The sequence below is a fragment of the Cetorhinus maximus genome, chromosome 9 (genome assembly GCF_964194155.1).
Source record: "Cetorhinus maximus chromosome 9, sCetMax3.hap1.1, whole genome shotgun sequence".
Taxonomy (NCBI): domain Eukaryota; kingdom Metazoa; phylum Chordata; class Chondrichthyes; order Lamniformes; family Cetorhinidae; genus Cetorhinus; species Cetorhinus maximus.
The window spans coordinates 20,232,059-20,253,693 of record NC_135887.1 but is presented as its reverse complement, the minus strand read 5'-3'; the positions used below and the strand labels follow the sequence as shown (position 1 = coordinate 20,253,693).

Sequence of the window (21,635 nt, the reverse complement as noted above, 5' to 3'; positions counted from 1 at the left end):
TGTAAATGCCAGTAGCACCAGTGAAAAATGTTCAATGATTTACTGAGGTTCAAATCATAATTCATGTTATTCAGTGCAAAGTTTGAGAGTGTTGAAGAATATTCCTCCATACATGTCCACTTCAGCAAAATATAATCAGCGTATCAATGAGATGCAGCAGCTGCAGCAGTGCAATTAAAAATCAAAATGCAAATCAACACTAGGGAATGGCACCAAGCCAAGAATGACTCAGTGAAAACAAAGGCAGACCAATGTAGGCACCAACAGAGGGTTGAGAACAGGTACAAGCAGAAGCTTCAATTCATTACAAAAATGCGAGTTTGTCACAGCTACACCTCAACACCATCCCAAAATTAATTTGTTGAACACATTGCAAAATATCCTACTCCCCTGCCTCCACACAATAGGATTGCATTTATTAGCCCAGACAGCCAATTATAATGCAATTGAAAAAATACTTACATTTATGACACAAGTTATCAGAATGCCTCAAAACACTCCACATAATGAGTGGAGTGGCTTAAGCAGAGAAACACAGTAGCCATTCTTCACAAGCAATATCTAACAAATGGTAATGATAGAATGACCAGTTAATCTGTATTTTATTGCTTCACAGCAATAGATTTATGCGTGTTAAACTCTTGCACAGCACATATACTAGTATCTTTCTTTGTGAATTAACTGGCTGAACAGTTGATGCAGGAAACAAAGTGCTACTTGAGGATAGCATATCGAACCTAATTTTCCACTATGGTTAGAAAATCAGGCAACATGCACTAAGGACCTATCCTCTGAATCCAGTATGCCAAAATGATCTCTTGGCATGCAGTACTATGCACTGGAAATGCAAATTTACCCTTTATATTCCATAAAAACTGCCATGCCAATTCATGAAGGGAATACTCACCATTTTTTAAAGACAGAAAACTTTTCTGATTAAATAATAAAAATGCTCGATTATATAGCTGGAGTTAAATTCTCTGAAGTTTGGGGTTTGAGTTGAACAGATTTCTAAAATAATTATTCTATTATCTATGTCCTGCTTGGAGCCACAGATGGCAGCACTATCATCTAAGGGATTTTTAAACACTGCACATTAAGCTCTTCCCCAATAATCTACAGGTTTTTAAACCACATGTCTGGTGTCCTTTAATCACTAGTTCAAAATTTAGTGGTCTTCTCGCCTACTTTTTTCAATCCTAGTGGTATCTTGTACTATGGAGCCAGACCCTTCAGTCTGTTTCTTAAAATAGTTAATGCAAAATGAGAACATTAATATGATAATAAGGAGTGGAAAGATACAAGTAAATTGCCTACGATGCAAGACCCTGATTTTAAAGCATTACCATTGGGGTGTGGTGGAGGGAGGAAGGAAGAATAGGAAATGAAGTACTTTTTCCTGGAGGGAGGACAATCGAGGACAACTCGCACCCGTTTGCTCCATCACGTCTTTCTGGCAAAGCCAAAATGCATCAAGATGTGTGATATTTCTAATCTGTGTAAATGTCTCCACTTAAATTTCCAATTTTCAGCATTAAGAGACTGGTGGCTACTTTGGTCAACATAGATGCAGCGTACAACTCCTTCTTAAAAAGAGTCTGGATATCAAGTAGTAGTAGTAGTATTTGGTTCTGAAAAGTGAGAAACCGATACTCTGTAGAACAACGCACTTAACATCTACAGTTGCATCTTTCCCCTCTCTCCTTTTAATAGCAGACAAGATCAAATGTCAGTCAACGCTGAACTGAATTTAGGTCGCGCAGGTGGAAATTTCACAATCACACCTTTTGTCTGAACATAAAGCAAAAGAGTAAAATTCCCACCTGTGCCATGAGATTACTACAGACTCAAAACCAGTTGTTTTTAAAAAAGGCTGCATGAGGTAAGTGTGTAAGTAATTGCACAATTAACCAGTACTTCACGGAAATTCAATTCTGCAGAACCTTGTGCATTTGTATTCAAAAGAAACACTTAATTTGATTTCATTACATCAAGAAGGGTGCATATAAAGTGCTGAGTTTCTTTATGAAAAATATAATCAATTACATCTGCAAGAAATATTTTTAAGCTTCTGTAACAAACTTTTATTTTTTGCTTCTTATAATAAATTATTTCTGGCACAAGTTTCAAAACTGAACGAGATTATTAAGAGGGCAAGTGATTTTGTAAAGGACAAATTCCACAAATAGCACTACATGTTGCCCGAGTACCATCTTTTTGTAGTGGGAGTTCATGGAGGCAGTGAAAATATGATTTTCTGAGATCATCTGAGGGATAAATCACTTACCCTAATTAATGGGCTTGGTGAAGCTGTCTTGACCTTATTTTGGGATGGAGGGGGAAAATGACATGCTTTGGGGGCATTTATTAGAAATTTTTGAATTTTCTACCTCATAGAAAAGGTGCACATTCAAGCACCAAGTACGTACAAAATAAACTAACATTTTGGATATTTTGAAATGGTTTGAGATTGTGTTAACAGCCATAAAGTAATCAAACAGTCAGATTTTCTGTATTACATCCATCATTGTCTCTCAGCAGCATGGGCTGTACAACACGCTCTGAAGAACTGAATATGCTAAAATGCTACTTGTTCACATTTTCCAAATTAAAAGGAACGGCCTCCCTACAAAGTTTCTGTGAAAGCTATTTCATCTAGTTTTATAGCAAAACCCATTTCCTCCCCCACAACCCCAATTCGTTCATATATTATAGAAGAGGCTGCATCCAAAACTTAAAAGTATCTTCTCTCCAGAGGTGCTGAATCTTCTATTGTGCATCTATTTTTCCTGTTTCCTATTTTTGTTAGATAGCACTATCTTTTGATTGATTAATAAGGTAGGGATGGAGTCGGTTCCCATTATTAATCGCAATTACAAAATGATAGAGAATAAACAAACGGCAAGTGGACATGCTGGTAAAACACACACACTTTGTCCTCCTATGTCATCTTAAAACAAGGTTCAAGCTGTGATATACCATACTTGTAAAAACATAACCTAGACATTTTCATTTAGACTGATAATCAGAAGTTACAATCCCCGCACTGATCTAAAACACAGCTGAATTTTTTCCACTCAACTGGGAAACAATGTCAGAGAGTTTATCCTTTGCTGTGAAGTTCTTAGAGGCAGTGAAAATACAGTTGCAATATTTTGGACTTGAAAGATGCTATAGAAATTCAGCTTCTTGCTTCTTTATTATCTGACCCTGAGAGCTCTGCATGAGTCCCCACCCACAGTCACAATAGGTTAGCAACTGAATTGTAAATGAGCATTTTATTCTTAATTTTCACTGGTTCAATAATATTTTTGCAAGTTTGTTTTTTTTTAAAAATATTTCATAAAATGAGCCACTGGCTTTTCAGCCCATTCATACACTGCCCTTCCACTTCTGATACCTGGGCTGCATTTTAGCTGACTGAAGGAATGAAAGTTCTGTTTACCTCTTTTTCCCCTCAAGGAGTTAGAATCCTATGTGAAGAATCTGGAGCTGTTGCAACCAAATTTGTGCAACATCATACCTGCATAAAATAGAATCATCACGCTGACACTTGTGTGGGGCAATCATGGTGTTGGCACTACATAAACTGCATGGAGAGTACAGGATTGTATTAGGCATATAAATAATTCTACAGAAAGACTACAAGCACTAGGAATGTTTAGATTGTAAAAGTTGCATTTTTTTTAGGATGAAGAAATTCCATCCCTACCCTGTTAATGAAAGTCATTTAGATTTCAGAATAAATAAAACAGATCACTGTGCAGCGTTCCACGATTAACAAAAGCTCAAATGCAACGGGGCATGAATTCAAATTTAGACATGAAAAAGGCAAACTGCATGGCAAGTATGAAAAATTGGTTAGGTCATATTTAGAGTGTTGTGTGCAATTTTAGATGGTCTATTATTGAGAAGATATTAAAGCCATATCAAAATATAGTGCAGTTTTACCAGAATGCTACTAGGGAAAGGAATCTTTGATTATTCAGGGTAGGCTTGAAATATTGGGGCTATCTTCACCGGAGAAGAGAATGCCATGGGGAAATAGAGATTTTTAAAATTATGAAGAGTTTTGATAGTGAATAGGGAAAGGCTATTTCTCTCGTAGAGAAGTCAGTGACAAGGAATTATTAATTTAACTTTGTCGCAATAGTAGGGAGGAGGGGGATTAAGAATTTATTTATACAACAGGCTGTTGAAATAGGAAATGCTCTGCCTCAGACGCTTGTGACAGACTCTGGTGCAAATGATCTGCAAGCTATGCAATAAAAAGAGTTTACAGCCCTGTTAAAATCATTATTGAAATCTGAGAAGTGTCAATTCATTTCACAGGATTATTTTTACACAGTAACTAGTTTGGAAAAAGTATATATTCAACGTAGAGAAATGTAAAGTGCATAATTTGAAGAGAGTTAGCACCACTGGAACAGTGCACATTTTTTGAAATCCTGGTACAATTTTATTGACCTTTACCACTGTGTAATTTACCCAATAAAAGCACAAAGGAGATCTTCCCATTGCACAATTATAGTTTGTGCACCTACCTATCCATTAAAACTTTAGAGCTATGCCCCATTGAAGTCACTTGACTTGTTAGGCAAATGTCAGATCCAGAGTCCACAGCAACACTGCAACGTAATCATCTGATCAGAGGTCAAACAGCAACAAACACACATGTGGCAAAAGATATACATTTTTCTACTGGTGTTAATGATGCACAGAAGCAGAACAGTATCGTGCACAATCCATTTTTAGACCATAACACTATTTCAGAGTCTGGTAACATATACAAGTGTTAATAATCATCTTCTATTAAAAACTATACTAACAGCTCCCTCATTAGCTGACAGAGTAAGCTCATTGCCCAGTGTTAGGGCTCAGAACCTTTTCAGCCATTCTTCATCAAAAAAAAGACATGGACACAAGTGATTTTAGGACGTGTCTAAAAGTAACATTGTGTCCATTACTGTGTACAGACAATGCAGGGAGGTGGAAAGAGTAATTGGGCAACTCTCAAGGTACACGCCAAGAAAAGTCCCCACTATTTCCAGCAAGAGTTTTTGTGCAAACTTAATTTGCCCACTATAAATAGTGGTCAGAGTAGCATTAAAGAATTTAAATAGCTGCAATAAAAATTGCCACACAGTAGAATGGCAACGCTGGAAGGAACAATTGAGTCCAATAATCACTTAAGTATTGCTGAAAAAACTGACATGTCTAAGCTTTTCATCTTGTGCTCATCGGGACACTCGCAAGAATACCAATATAAAAAAGGGAAAAACAACAATTTATACTGTATGCTGATTGGTTGGCAAGTGGCATTGACATGGAGAATGCATCACTGATGGTGACTGACAGTTAACTGCCAAGCATTGTTTGAAACTTAAAACAGTCAGCTTGACCTTGATTGGTCAAGGCATTGCCCCGAGGAATGAGTCAGCAAATGGCTGTCACTCATTTTGTTTAGCTGAAACAGGCAATGTATGTACATGTTCTGTCTGCAAAGAACAGGACCCTGTGTATTAATATATGTAGCTTCCAGTACACACAAATGCACCACACTGCGAGCCCAGCTGACAATCTTAAATTGGTTGTCAGCGTAATTCTTGGCATATTGAGGATTATTTAGCAAATGTTGCCGGTACAGACCATACCCAACAAACCCTGGTTGCAAAACTCAAAACAGTGTCCAACATTAGATGCGATTCCACCATTGGATAACATTCGCTAAATAATCCTCAATGTGCCTTTCGCTGACTCATTCTTCAGGGCAATGCCTTGGCCAATCATGGTCAAGCTGCCTGGTTTAGATTTCAAACAATGCTTGGTAGTTAACTGTCAGTCACCATCAGTGGTGCATCCTCCATGGCAACGCCACTTGCCAACCAATTAGCAGCCTCTTCACATACAGTATAAATTGTTGCTTTTCCCCCTTATTTTGGTATTCTTGCAAGTGTCCTGATGAGTGCAAGATGAAAAGGTTAGACATGTCTCTTTTTCAACAATACTCAAGTTCTGTTCTACCAAACAAAAAATCACTTACTAAGAAGTGGAAAAAATTACAGACAGATACAGGACTGGTGAAGGAACCCAGCAGTTAATACCAACAAGGCTTCAAATTCATTGAAATACAATAATATGTAAAACATATTGCTACTTAAAAAAAAAATTATTCACGGGGTAATGGATATGTTCTAACTCCTCAGAGGGGACAGATAAGGTTTACATTGTAATATATATAGCAGATTTGCTGGTACCCGGACAAGAGCAGATGGGCTAATGTTTTGAATGGCTATGATTCTGGACATTACTAACTTTATTACAAACAACAATGATTCAACAAACGATCTCATAGAATCAGAGAATGATGCAGCACATATAAGGGCTGTTCAGCCCACAGTGCCTGTGGCAGCTCTTTGTTGGAGCTATTCAATTAACCCCACTCCCCCGCTCTTTCCCAAACCCTGTAAGTTTTTAATCTTCGAGGAGTTACCTGTTCGTTTTGATTGCTAATATTGAATCTGCTCCCACCACCCTTCAGGCAGCACATTCCAGATCAACATAACTTGTTGTGAGAAAACCTTTCCTCACATCGCCTCTGGTCTTTTTACCTTAAATCTGTATTACTGACCCTTCTGCCACTGGAAACACTCTTTCCTTATTTACTCTACCAAAACCCTTAATTATTTCAAACACCTCTATCAAAGTTGCCTTTAACCTTCTCAGCCATATAGAGAACAACGCCAGCTCCTACAGTCTCCACATAACTGAGCCACGAGTTACAGCACAAAACGTGGCCATTTGGCCCATTATGTCTGCGCCAGCTCCCCGAATAAGCAACTCGCCTAGTTCCATTCTCCCACCTTCTCCCCGTAACCCTGCACATTCTCTCTTTTCAAATAAGAGTCTAATTCCCTTTTGAATATTTCAATTGAACCTGTCTCCACCACACTCTCAGGCGACACATTCCAGTCCCGAACCACTCGCTGAGTGAAAGCGTTTTTCCTCCTTTCACTATTACTTCTTTTACTAATTACTTTAAATCTCGTTCTCGATCCTTATACAAGTGGGAACTGTTTCTCCCTAACTACTCTATCCAGACCCCTCATATTTGAATACCTCTATTAAATCTATCAGCCTTCCTTTCTCTAAGGAAAACAGTTCTAACTTCTCTAATTGATCTTCATACTCAAAATTCCTCATCCCAGGAACCATTCTCATGAATATTTTCTGCACTCTCTCCAATGCTTTCACATCCTTCCTAAAGCGTGACACCCCAGAACTGGGCGCAATACTCCATCTGAGGCCAAACTAATGACTTATACAAGTTCAATACAACCTCCTTGCTCTTGTACGCTATGCCCCTATTAACAGAGCCTAGGGTACTATATGCTTTATTAGCCACTCTCTCAGCCTGTCCTGCCACCTTCGATGACTTAAGCACATATACACCCAGGTCCCTCTGCTCCTGCACCCCATAAGAGTTGTACCCTCTATTTTATACTGTCACTCCATGTTCTTTCTATTAAAATTAATCACTTAACATTTCTCTACATTGAACTTCATCTGCCTCCTGTCCGCCCATTCCACCAACTTGCCTATGCCCTCCACCAACATGTCTTTGTCCTGGAAGTTCTACATTATCCACCTCACAGTTCAAAATGCTCCAAGTTTTGTACCATCTGCTGAAGGCCCTCATCCTTGGCACCATTTTAATGTCGTTCTTTTGCACCCCTTCCAAGTCTGTTCAACACAACTAAGAAAGCAGGAAAGTGAGCCAGGGCAATTTGCAATAGCATCTCTCTCTCTGCAGTTTACTTTCAGAAGATTTAATAAATACTCTGTATTTACCCAATTATGTTTATCTTATGCTTCATGTTATTAGCATATACTGATGATTGCAAAAAAAGGGAACAGCCTCACTTGAAGTCAACATGCAAAAGAAACAATTTATCGCACCATCTGCCTGTAATACACTTGTAAATATCAGTTTATACAACTCAAAATGCTCTCTTCAGATATAGTAAAGATTCAAAAGTTAAAATCTAGAATTGTGTTACTAGGTACTTCTCACAGACTATGGCACTTTACTGAAATCCTAGTGACGCTAAGTATACTTCCACTGGTGCATCACTGTGATCAACAAGACATGGCAAAGCAGCTTCAACTGTTCTTTGGCGACAAACACTCACACATACACAAAACATACAAACTACGAAGGTCCTAAATTTTTCCTTTCACATTAGTCAAGGACAGGTCCGCTCAATCCCACTTCACTTACCATGTAACTAAATGTAAAAATCATGTTATTACAAGCAGAAGGGTCAACAGATTCACTTAGATGAATGCCTTCAGTTAAAGATACTTGCACAGACACTAAAAAAATGAAACAAAGTTCAGTTCAACTTCAAAAAAAGCTGAGAATTAAATTATTCTTAAAATCTATCTTTCATTCCCTCCAAATATACAGCATTTCAAGCTCTTTGAGCATTCCAATCTATGTAACTATTTACTGGGGCATAACAAAACAGTGCAGGCTGATCTTAATACCCCATTTATGCTACAGCACTACAATACAAATAAGATTGCCCCAGAAGCATGACCACCCCACAGGAGGTGATTTCACTTGCTGCCTCCAGAGGTGAAGCACCAGCAATGCTCTTGCCGGCAAGACTATTATTTTATTCTGGCACTAAGTGAGCTGCAGGACCATCCCATGACATTTTCAATAAAAATGGAATGTCAAGAGAAAGCTTCCCTCCCATAGGAAGCAGCCGGTTTAAAGTCTGCACCTCCTCCCAACACCTCTGAAGGTCAGGAATCTGAGTGTGAACTGTAACCACACTATTCCACTGCACTGCATGTTAATTAAATAACATGCTGAATTATAAAAACTTACCTCAGGAATACAGCAAGTTCCTTGAACTAGGGTCTTTGAATCAATACCAAGAATGCAGCAATTCCAAGCTGAATCATTTACTGCACCAGAACTTGGAATAACAACTTTGTAGTATGTATGAAAGTCAGTGGCACGTCGAGAAAACAGATTTTACAGTTTCAGCATATAAATTAGTGATTACCTATGCCTTGATGGCTGTAGATAGACAGCAACTAGTCTGGTACCAATTCACACAAAGATCGCAGATTTCAATTCCTAATCTGAATGAATCATCTCAACCAGAGCAGCAACGATGTTTCAACTGGACTCAGCAGCTCAAAGTGTGAAGACTGGTGGGATGGAGGGGGGGCTGGAGGAGGAGCAAAATAAGTCAGCTCGTGTTTGATTGGTGCTTAGGTGTGCATATTTGAATTCTGGATTCAAAAGGGGCAGACATGAAAGAGGAAGAGAATATTAGAATGATTGCAGGAGGAGAGAAGAGAAAAGGGGTCTGCCAGTTACACAGTGAGGGGGAGGAGAATACTAGCATGAATTGAGGACAGTGGTAAAGGTCTTAACTAATTTCCCAGATTTAGCAACAGAAAATATCACATTAGCCTAGATATTCTCCAAAGAAGCGAGGGAAATCACCACAATTACTGCTACAGTTTTTTGTAATTCTCCAGTAGCGCTATTCAATCCACGAATACCTTCAGTAGGAACTTCTTTCTACGGTTGCCTGAATGTGGAAAATTTGCAGGAAAACAAGTTACAGCCTATTTACTCAATTATGATCATTATTACCAGTAACAATTATGCAACTAATTGGGATAATGTAATCATGAGTTTTAGAAATTTGAAAGCATGACTATATCAATACACCTCAATAACTCTTGCATGGTCTTCGTATAGTTTTATCACATTAACTTGCAATACCAGAGTTTGGGGAACTTCATCTTCTGCCTACAGCCTGTAATTGAAGCAGTAATACAGACCCATGAAAATTTGTCAGGTATGATGCTGTGTACATTAAGGTTAGCGGGGGGCTAGTTAGCTAGCACATAGTTCAGGACAGCCAACACCGCGGGTTAGTTTCCCATTCTGGTTGAGGTAGACTTGGGACCTGCCTCCTCACCCTGTCACAGAGTGGAAGGCAATGACAAACCGCCACTGACAAAACTGCCAAGAAAACATGGGTCCGGATGAAGCATCAGCAGCCAGTGAGTCAAGGACCTGCAGTATAGCTGCTGCAGAATGCAACACACAGCTTAATATACATTGTGTACAAAAAAGTCTGAGGCAGCAATTTCAGATTGAGAATCAGGATACAAACTATACTGAAACAAGACAGAAACTACGGCTAGCTTCCTTTGCTCAGATTTTTCCAGTCACTAGAACATTCTAGGCTGAGTATAACTCAGAGCACAGCTGGATCTCACAGACCAGTACAGACAGAGTGTCTATCCAAATCTCTGAGAATCCTATAATTTTCATAAACCAGCCAACACCCATTGATCCCCACCATATTCTCAGAAAGTGACAACTCTTGCATACTGGGGCACAATTACACTACAGCTCTCCCTCCAGTACCCAATACAAGGCCAAGAGGCAAACACGCCCCAAAAGAACATAAGAATTAGGAACAGGAGTAGACCATTTGGCCCCTCGAGCCTGCTCCGCCATTCAATAAGATCATGGCTGATCTTCTTGTGTTTCAATTTCCACATTCTCATCTAACCCCGATAACCTTTGATTCCCTTGCCTAACAAGAATCTTTCTACCTTTGCCTTAAAAATATTCAATGACCCCCATCTCCATCACCTTCTGAGGCAGAGAATTCCAAAGTCGCACAACCCTCAGAAAAATTTCTCCTCATCTCTGTCCTAAAAGGGTGACCCCTAATTTTAAAACAGTGCCCCCTAGTTCAGACTCACCCACAAGAGGAAACATCCTTTCAATGTCCACCTTGTCAAGGTCGTTCAGGATCTCGTACACTTCAATCAAATCACCCCTCACTCTTCTAAACTCCAGTGGAAACAAGCCCAGTCTGTCCAACCTTTCCTGAAGACAACCCGCTCATTCCAGGTATCAATCTAGTAAACCTCCTTTGAACAGCCTACAATGCATTTACATCCTTCCTTAAATAAGGAGACCAAAACTGTACACAGTATTCGAGGAGAGATCTCACCAATGCCCTCTATAACTGAAGCCTAACGTTCTTGCTTTTATGTTCAATCCCTCTCGTGATAAAGAATAGCATTGCATTAGCCTTCTCAATTACTTGCTGTACCTGCATACTAACTTTTTGTGACTCATGCACTAGAACACCTAGATCCCTCTGCACCTCAGAATTATGCAGCCATTCTCCATTTAAGTAATACTCTGCTTTTTTGTTCTTCTGCCAAAGTGAACTTCACATTTTCCCACATTATACTCCATTTCCCAGATCTTTGCCCACTCACTCAACCTATCTATATCCATCTGTAACCTCCTCATGTCCTCTCACAACATACTTTCCTACCTATCTTTGTGTCATCTGCAAATTTAGCTACCAAGTCTTCACTCCCCTCTTCTAAGTCATTGATGTAAATCATAAAAAGTTGAGGCCCCAGTACAGGCTCCTGTGAGACTCCACTCGTAACATCCTGCCAATCAGAAAAAGACCCATTTATGCATACATACTCTCTGCTTTCTGCTAGCCAGGCAATCTTCTATCCATGCTAATATGTTACCCACTACACCATATACTTTTATTTTCCATAATAATCTTTGATGTGGCACCTTATCAAATGCCTTCTGGAAATCCAAGTACGGTATTTCTACAGGCTCCCCTTTATTCACTGCACGTCACTCCTTCAAAAAACTCCAACAAAATTGGTTAAACATAACTTTCCTTTCACAAAACCATGCTGACTCTTCCTTATTGCTTTGAGCTCTTCTAAGTGCCCAGCTATAACCTCCTTAATGGTCGATTCTAATGCCTTCCCCACAACAGAGCTAACTGGCCTACAGTTTCCTGCCTCCCTCCCTTCTTGAATAGAGAGGTCACATTTTCTACTTTCCAATCTGATGGAACCTTACCAGAATCTAGAAAATTTTGGAAAATTAACACCAGCGCATCAACTACCTCATTAGCCGCCTCTTTTAAGACCCGAGGATGTAGTCCATCCGGACCCGGAGACTTGCCAGCCTGCAGCTCCATCAATTTGCTCAGTGCCATTTCCCTAGTGATTTCAATTTCACCAAAGTTCCTTTCTCCCGTTCACCTCTTGATTTGCAGCTATTACTGTAATTTTTTTTTGTATCCTCTATAGTGAAAACAGAGCAAAGTATTTGTTCATTTCTTCCACCATTTCCTTATTTACTATTAACTCCCCACTGTCACTCTGTAGAGGATCAACACTCACTTTACTTATTCTTTTACTTGTTAAATACCTGTAGAAACTCTTGCTATCTGTTTTTACGTTTCTAGCTAGCTTCCTCTCATACTCTAATTTATTTCTCCTGATTAACCTTTTAGTCATTCTCTGCCATTCTTTATATTCTGTCCAGTCACCTGTCCTGCCACTCATCTTTGCAGTTATATGCTTTTTCCTTAAGTTTGATGCTTTCCTTAATATCTTTAGTTAATCATGGATGGTGGTTAGAATTTTTCTTTATACTAGGAATGTACTTATTCTGAATACTCTGAAATAGCCCCTTAAATGGCTGCCACTGCTTCTCTAATGATCTATCCTCTAGCCTAGTTTCCCAGTTCATTTCAGCTAGCTCAGCTTTTATCCACACATAGTTGCCCTTTTTAAGTTTAAGATGCTAGTCTTAGACAATAATCATGATTAAATCGAAGCCCTGCCCTGCTCAAAGTCTAAATGTGCACTTTCCAACTGGGGTCAGTAGGTAGCAAACTGAAGCAGGAATCGTTACTTATTTTCATTTTCCATTTCCTACCATGGAAACCAATGCTGCACTTCACTTCTTCAACCCAGAAGGATTAAACCTGTGACCTTGCCTGGTCCCCAGTTCAATTCTGGAATGATGGTCTATATTTGTAGATTCAACCAAGGGAAAAAAAGCAGATCTCAAGGTCATACAGCATACCTTCCACAATCAAACAGTCAATGGATTCACTCTCTATTTTTATTTCAGTTTATGGACACCTATATAGTTTAACCAATAGTTAATACCTTCAGGTGAGGGAAAGATTTAAAAGGGGAAAACTCAATAAATCCCCAATTTTAAATCCACCATTTTTCTCTTCAATCTCCCTCTCCCCACCACCAATTTTATTGCTTTCTCTCCCTTCTTGAATTTCTCAGTCATACATATACCTCACCCTGACTACAACAGGCCACTTTTACACACCTCAAGTTGATCACAGTGTAAACAGTGACTCAGTGAGTAGCACTCTCGTCAGTCAGAAGGTTATGGGTACAAGCTCTGCTCCAGATCCTTGAGCACAAAAATCTTGTCTGACATTCCAGTTAGCACTGACAGTGTGGCTACGCCGTCAGAGATATCATCTTTCAGATGAAATGTTGAACCCAACCCACATCTACCCTCTCAGGTGGATGTAAAAGATCCCATGGCACTGATTTGAAGAAGAGCAGGTGAGATACTCCCATTATCCTGACCAATATTTATCCCTCATTCAAACGATCTCTCAAACATTACATGGCTGTTTGTGGGAGCTTGCTGTGAGCAGACTAGCTGCTGCATTTCCTACATTTTAACAGTGAGCACACTTCAAAAGTACTTTATGGCCGTAAAGCACTTTGTGAATGCCCCAAGGTTATAAAAGGCCCTATATAAATGCAAATCTTTCTTAAGAAATTGTTGCTGAAACTACCTCAAATGATCTACCTCAAAATAAATATTTGTCACGAGGAATTTTAAACAGACAATGTTTGAAACCATTTCACCCAACAGAGAAGGCACTTCTTATTCACAACTGTACAAGATACAAGAAAAAGCTTGCCAACGAACAGACATTACTACCTTCATTTCTGCCTCTAGCTTCTCTGTCCCTTTTTCATAACCTATAACCATAACTATTTTAAAATCAATACTGTCAAAATTATTACTCTGCTTAACTTTGGTCCAATTTCTGCTGAGTCTCAAATATGAATAAAACAAAGAACTTGCATTTATGCAGTGTCTTTCACAACCTCAAATGTCTGGTAGCACTTTACGGGCAACAAAATACTGTTAAAGAGTAGCTGCTGTTTTAATGTAGGCAACCCGGCACCAATTTGCACACAGCAAGCTCCCAAGTACAACATTCCTTGGTAGGCATTCTAAGATCTAACAAGTGCGAAAAGCCTTCAGCATCTACACCTCAAGCTGCTGTCTACAAAGAACTGAAGTTAAGAAAACCCACTTTGAGTTGGATTGTTCAGGGTATCATGTTTCTTTGCCTGGGTCTTTTAAAATCTATATGTCTTGCCGTTGCCTTAACAAAAGTGTAACTGGGAGTTAGATTAACTAGAGATTTAGAAGTTATCATAGTAGTAATTTGCAGATCTATGTGTGTTTTTAAAATCATTTCTTCTATTAAAGGTTTAATTTAGTTTTGTAAGAAACCTGTAAAACTCGAAGGTCTTATTACTGCTAAATTCAGGGCACGCATCTCGAAATTTGTACAAATTGCAAAACATTTGTGGCCGCTGTTTCAAGTTTCCCTTTGGAATTTGAGCAGCTCAGCATTTACCATCGGCTGTGCCATAACAAAAGCAACATTATAGTGATTACACAAGAGCACCACCATACCAATTCCTGCTTTCAAATACATAAGTAAGATGCTCAAAGAAAGAGTGGCCTTTTACAAGGCAAAATGTATTACTAGTTAGTGGTGTGTGTTCGCAAGAGCAGAACTATTTATCTAGAGAAAGGATAACTAGATTATAATGTAGAAAAAAAAATTAGGATGTAACACTCAGAAATCAACCACAACTACATATAGTCCTTGGGGTCCCAGCAATTAATGTAAGATTCTCTGTTAAATTAATCTCAAGCTCCTACCTATCCTGACACATTTCCATCATAACAATTAACCCAGTTATGCACATTTTTTCAATATGACTAATTTACAAATAAAGAGCTGAAGTCTGAAGGAAACAATACTCCGGGGCCCTGCTCATCAACCCTCCGCTCTCCAGGGCACCCACCCTCCTCCTGCTCCTCAGAGTCCTGCACCCCCCCACCCCCCGCCACCACAGCCCGGCCCCCCTACAATCCCCTCACCACCAGCCCAAGCCTCCTGCCGCTCCTCACCCCCCTAGCCCCTCCTCCCGGCCCCTCACCACCACTCCCGGCCCCTCATCCCGCTCTCCTCACCCACCCCCCCGCAAAACCCCGGGCTCCTCACCCACTCCGGGTCCCCGGGCTCCTCACCCACCCCCCCGCAAAACCCCGGGCTCCTCACCCACTCCGGGTCCCCGGGCTCCTCACCCACTCCGGGTCCCCGGGCTCCTCACCCACTCCGGGTCCCCGGGCTCCTCACCCACTCCGGGTCCCCGGGCTCCTCACCCACTCCGGGTCCCCGGGCTCCTCACCCACTCCGGGTCCCCGGGCTCCTCACCCACTCCGGGTCCCCGGGCTCCTCACCCACTCCGGGTCCCCGGGCTCCTCACCCACTCCGGGTCCCCGGGCTCCTCACCCACTCCGGGTCCCCGGGCTCCTCACCCACTCCGGGTCCCCGGGCTCCTCACCCACTCCGGGTCCCCGGGCTCCTCACCCACTCCGGGTCCCCGGGCTCCTCACCCACTCCGGGTCCCCGGGCTCCTCACCCACTCCGGGTCCCCGGGCTCCTCACCCACTCCGGGTCCCCGGGCTCCTCACCCACTCCGGGTCCCCGGGCTCCTCACCCACTCCGGGTCCCCGGGCTCCTCACCCACTCCGGGTCCCCGGGCTCCTCACCCACTCCGGGTCCCCGGGCTCCTCACCCACTCCGGGTCCCCGGGCTCCTCACACCGCTCCTCACCCACTCCGGGTCCCCGAGCTCCTCACACCGCTCCTCACCCACTCCGGGTCCCCGGGCTCCTCACACCGCTCCTCACCCACTCCGAGTCCCCAGCTCCTCACACCGCTCCTCACCCACTCCGGGTCCCCGGGCTCCTCACCCACTCCGAGTCCCCAGCTCCTCATACCGCTCCCCCCACTCCGGGTTCCCGGGCTCCTCATACCGCTCCCCCCACTCCGGGTCCCCGGGCTCCTCATACCGCTCCCCCCACTCCGAGTCCCCGGCTCCTCATACCGCTCCTCACCCACTCCGGGTCCCCGGGCTCCTCATACCGCTCCTCACCCACTCCGGGTCCCCGGGCTCCTCATACCGCTCCTCACCCACTCCGAGTCCCCGGCTCCTCATACCGCTCCCCCCACTCCGAGTCCCCGGGCTCCTCATACCGCTCCTCACCCACTCCGGGTCCCCCGGCTCCCGCTGCTCACCCCCGGTTACCTCAGGCACCGATCGATGCCCGCGCCGCAGGTTACCGCGTGCCGATTTTCCTCAGACCCTGACTCCTGCCCTCGCTCCGGTTACCCCAGGTTACCACCACCACCCCGAGTTACCCCCCAACCCGTTGCCCCGGTTACCACGGGTGCCGGATACCTCAGTGTCTCGCGCTGTTTCCGTTGCTCTGGAACCGCACCGGAAGTAGACGTGTTTCTATCCACGACCACCGGAAGTCGTTATCGTCGATAAGCTGCACCCCCCTCCGCGCGCTTCTTTCCCTTTAAACTCTCGGTTCTCGGCAGCGCTTTGTGGCGTGCTTGTTGTTTTTAATTTTTTATTTTTGTGCTTAAACTGCATTTTTTAATATCTTACACGTGTTAGAACGTGTTGGATGACGTCATTGTAATGCGCCGTTGGGGCCTGGGTTTGGGGCCTCAGGAATCTCTCGCTCTGCAGCTGAACCTGGAAACACGTGAGCGACAACAGAAGGTAGAGAAGGGATGGGGGAATCGGTATTTGCTCTTCAGAGACTCCATGCAGTCATACAAAAAGTTTAGCCTCAGCTCAGATCTGGTTATAATCACGGGCTAGCTCCTGGCTCATTCTGACTAAACCTCTGGGTTGCCAACCCTCCTGGATTGATCTGGAGATCGCCAGGCATTAAAATTCCAGGACACCTCTGCGAGCAAACAGGGAGAATAATCATAGGGGCTTTTTTTAAAAAAAAAGCTGCATGCTTTCATTTTCTTTTAGCATTTTCACTTGTTACTTGTAAAAGATATTGGAGTTGAAAAATTGCTCTTGTTGGACCAAAAGTAATTCAGTTGTGTAAGATTTCACTTTACACTTGATACTGGAAGGCATCGACATGAAAGGATGTTGGGTTACCTCCAGTGATGGAGGCCAAGGATCTTGTAATGAAACCTTAGGGCTTCATACATGTGGTCATTGGGACTCTACACAGTGAGTGTTGGCAGGATGGCTGATGACAAGGCGTTAGCAGCTCCCCCATCTGTGCTCAGGTGCACTTTCCAAGAGGGTTACTAGATAGCCATCAATAGTGGTAACCCTGGCTGATTCCCTGCCCTCCCCCCGCCTTCCTCAGCCAGGGGTACTGAGGAGACAATACTTCTATCCCTCTGCCCCAAATGCAATTGCAAAGACAAAAACATACAACTGTTCCAGGTCTGCATGGTATAATACTGTGTCAGAGAATGCCATTTAACCACTGAACCATTTTCCTTTGCTACAGGGAGGGGTGTTTTCAGGCTTGAGAGGCAGTGGCAGGGTATCAGAGAATGTAAGGAAAACTGGGAATGGGCAATAAATACTGGCCCAGCCAGCGAAGCCCACATCCTTGAATGAATAAAAAAAAGGGTGTGGTTTTGCACTGTTACTCTAGACATAAGTGTTCTGACCTCTTATTTGTGTTAATGGGGGGTGGTGGGGAAGGGAGGGAGAACCAGAATGCAGGAAGGATAAGTGGATTGTGTTACTTTGCAATAGTAATTGTCAGATGGTTTGTTTCATGCCAAGTTATGCAGATAAATCTAGAAAGAACAACAATATGGATCCAGTTGGCTGCTGAAAATTGTTTCATTATCAAACTGATGCACTCTCATACGTGAGATAGGTTTTGTGCTGCTGGAGATATCAGGATGGCCAGATATCTTGGTTTGACCAGGACAGTCATTCCTTTCAGAGGGAAGGAGATTTTGTTGCATAATTAAGGTGCCACATGAAATGTTTAGGGTATTCACTGCATAAAAGCTCAGTTTCTTGTATATTTATTAGCTAAAATGCTGCAGGAAATTCATATCAGGAGTCATGGATACAGTAAAGGCTGGACAGGATAATCTTTCTTTGTTTTCACTCTCATAGGTGTTTGCAGAGAGGTGCAGGATGGAGTCTCTGACCACTTCATTGGCTTTAGGGATTTTGACCGGAGTTGGATGTGGGTTGTGCCTGGGTTGGATGGTACGAGGACGATTTGTTGGATCCTTAAAAATCCTGCCCTCTGTGCGAAACGCAGGGATGGAGACGAGCACCATGGGGGAAGGTGGGGAGTACAAGATGGTTTTGGTAGTCCGTAATGACCTGAAGATGGGGAAGGGTAAAGTGGCGGCTCAGTGCTCGCACGCTGCCGTCTCTGCCTACAGGCAAGTCCAGAAACGGAATCCAGATCTGCTCAGGCAGTGGGAGTACTGCGGGCAGCCCAAAGTGGTCGTCAAGGCGCCAGATGAGGACTGCATCGTCGACCTGCTGATGCACGCCAAGGAGCTGGGGCTGACTGTGAGTTTGATCCAGGATGCTGGTCGCACTCAGATAGCACCTGGGTCACGTACTGTCCTGGGTATTGGACCAGGCTTAGCAAAATTAGTGGACAAAGTTACAGGGCACCTGAAACTTTATTGAAATGTATCTGTGCTGCAACTGAATGGGTGGTTATAGGGACTCATGGGTCTCAAACCTACAGCTGAAGTGTTATCGACAATCAATACGTCCCTGCTGATGGGCTCCAGGATCTTGTTTTTTGAGTCAATCCAAATTGATAGGGTATAGTGTGGTGCTCGTTATTCATTCTTTTTATGCTGACAAGTGAATGGATGTGGCTGGTACCCACTGCATTGTTCTATGTTGGCGAAAATGTAACATGTGCAGAGTGCTGGCGATCTGCCAGCTCTGCTCACTCTGTCATCAGATGGCAGTGGCCCAGCTGATACTATTGTGTCTTGGGATGTTACATTGTGCAGAGGTGCTGTGTTGGCTCTGGTTAAAAACCTCACCTAATGAGGGCAACTCAATGTCAGCTGAGGTGCAGAGGAAATGGAGGCACTCCTGTCAACAGAGCTTCTGAGTTCCAGGCAACTTGCTAAAGAATGTTAGCAACACACCGACACCAATAAAACTCACAACATCCGACATGGAGGGCTCTTTCTAGCACACCCATCTTGCTCCACTCCTGTCTGTTTACCATGTGGAAAAAACAATGTTGCACATAATATCCCTAGAAATATGAAAATTCCAAAACACAGATTAACCAGCCTTGTGAGGTGATTTATGGGATGTACTGAATATCAATGACTTTCTGTAGCGGTTACTAACCCTTTCAATTAAAGAAAAATCTGCACAGCCTTCCTAATCAGAACCGGTCTTGACCAAGCAACATGGAACCTGAGACAGAACAGCATCATGTGCACAAGAGACCAGTACACTTAATTAATGCAAATTGTAGAAATTGTTACCTGATGACTCTGAGAAACCAAAAGTTATTTCACCTTTTTTTTTCGAAAAATATCTGCTCCCAATGACTGTCTTCATTGTTCCACATTAAAGAATCACAAACCTGATGAATGACTTTATTAATGTGTTGGTATGATATTTCTAATGAATTTGTGCTTAAACATAATGGTTGACTTCCAGAGTAATTTTCTTCCTTTTAACCTTATGTTTAAGTGATAGAGCATTTTTGTATCAACACTTGCTGCAGCAGCTAGGTTAGCCCTCATGGCCTCCATTGTTAAGCATCAGTGCCACTTTGTGTTTGGGTGGTACAATTTTTGTGTAGTGATTTAGTGGTGGAGTGGCAAAATGTTGCTGTTATGTGGTGTTATCATGTATGCAGTGATTTCAGAAATTATCCACTTAAATGAACTTTGATGTCCTACTGCCTGACTTTATACTTCTTCCTCCACATAAACTCTCCTAGCCTTATTCATGGCCATCTTGCATCACAATGGAAGGTCACCAACCTGAAAGGTTGACTGTGTGTCTCCACAGATGCTACCAGACCTGTTGAGTATTTCCAGCATTATCAGTTTTTATTTTAGATTTCCAGGATCTGCCGTATTTTGATTTTGAATCTCATTTGACTTCCCTACTCTCATTGTCTTGATCACAGTCTTCTTGTATCGCTTGCTACCCATATTCTGCCCCTCCCCACTCTGCCTTCCAACATCTGCATCCACCCCTAAAAAAACACTCCAAGTCACTGAAAGTTGCACTTTCAAACTTCCAACTGCCGAGCCTTTGGCCTCCCAATCGCCACAGCAACTCTGCAGCTCTTGATCTGTTCACTCCTATCCTGACCATTCCCCTAGTATAGTCACCATCCTCGCTCACTCAGGTCCAAAGGGACACAAACCTAAAGTTAACTGGTATACAACCAGTTTAACCGTCCATCAGATCTGGCTGGACCACATCAGGTAGAACAAGGCCCATTGATCCACCAAACAATACGACAAATATTGTTCGAACAACACTGGAAAAAATAATCCTTGGTTCCTCCTCTACCAACCAATTCCTTAACACCTTATCCTTCTCTTCAACTTCCCACAAGAACGAGGCAATCATGGATGTTCGTGTCCCTGAAATTTAGACCATTCATTCAGCTGTCACTGCTGTCTCCCTTTGTCTGTGAAGCCAAAGCATTCCCAAGGGTTCTCCTCAACCACTCCCCACCCCCAGCCAACCTGACCTGAACTTGCATCCTTCTCTAGTTTCTCTCTCAATCCCCTCATTACTGACCACCCAACTTCCCTTTCTGGCTCTAGTCAACACTCTAAAACATCCCCTCACCTCAAATACCATCTTCCCTTTCAAAACTGCTGTCATCACTCCCTCCTCAAATAGCCACCCCTGATCCCTTAGTCCATGAAAACTACTGTCCCATCTCCAACCTCCCCGAAATTCCTGCCTGTCTTTCCTGCAACTCTCTCTCAATTTCTGTAGTCGGGTTTTCGCTCCTGCCAACAGCTCTGAAATGACCCTAAATCACAGTCACAAGTATCCTCTGCAACTACAATCTTCTGTTGTTCACCATCCTGCTTATTCACCAGAATTTTCAAGGGACGCCACTTTGCATAACTTGTTTAGTTTGTTCCCTGGATATGGCCATTGTTGACGGGACAGCAGCTGTCACTGATTGCGAGTGGCAAGGTGATGTTGGTGGGCCCCCTCCCTGGACTGTTGAAGTCCATGTGCTGATGGTGCTCCAGCAATGTTGTCACAGCCCCCACCACTTTAAATATCCATTTTTAAAATGGTCAGTCATTTATATTGGCCAAAAAGCAAAAACCATCATCCATTTGTATTAATGTCTTTGTATTATAGTATCTCAAGTGAACTGTTTTATCTCGGGCAGAAATAGCTATATCTACTTACAGTCATTGAATGTACCTTAATAAAAGAGCCTTATTGAGGCAGGTGTTAATGTACAGCTCTATCATTTGGCTACATGATTACTTTTTATTCCCTGAAGCAACGAATGTGCTACATTGGGTTAGATGTTACAGTTCCTCTGCATGA

The 21,635-nt window shown here is 42.7% G+C and overlaps 2 protein-coding genes across 5 annotated transcripts in view; one reads left to right on the top strand and one right to left on the bottom strand.

Annotated features, from left to right (window-relative positions):
* The window catches only part of vmp1 (vacuole membrane protein 1), a 191,284-nt gene extending 174,723 nt beyond the window's left edge, over positions 1-16,561 (bottom strand). Inside the window, exon 1 of one of the 3 annotated variants that reach the window (XM_078548215.1) lies at positions 16,485-16,561. The gene's annotated coding sequence lies outside the window, so the exon portion shown is untranslated. The other 2 variants (XM_078548217.1, XM_078548216.1) reach the window with 2 other exon arrangements.
* A 42-nt stretch (positions 16,562-16,603) lies between these two features.
* On the top strand, positions 16,604-19,678 carry ptrh2 (peptidyl-tRNA hydrolase 2). 2 transcript variants are annotated; one of them, XM_078548220.1, is made up of 3 exons: positions 16,686-16,817; positions 17,865-18,059; positions 18,210-19,678. In XM_078548220.1, the coding sequence occupies exon 3, from the start codon at positions 18,231-18,233 to the stop codon at positions 18,741-18,743; it is 513 nt and encodes a 170-aa protein (XP_078404346.1). In that variant the 5' UTR covers positions 16,686-16,817; positions 17,865-18,059; positions 18,210-18,230; the 3' UTR covers positions 18,744-19,678. The 2 variants fall into 2 exon arrangements, with proteins under 2 accessions (XP_078404345.1, XP_078404346.1); XM_078548219.1 differs by lacking the exon at positions 17,865-18,059 and having other exon boundaries at positions 16,604-16,817.
* Positions 19,679-21,635: the final 1,957 nt, after the last annotated feature.

Coding starts and splice junctions, on each gene's coding strand:
- ptrh2 (XM_078548219.1), top strand. CDS start 16,734: ATGCGCCGTTGGGGCCTGGGTTTGGGGCCTCAGGAATCTCTCGCTCTG. Junction 16,818..18,209: donor CACGTGAGCGACAACAGAAG/GTAGAGAAGGGA, acceptor TCACTCTCATAG/GTGTTTGCAGAGAGGTGCAG.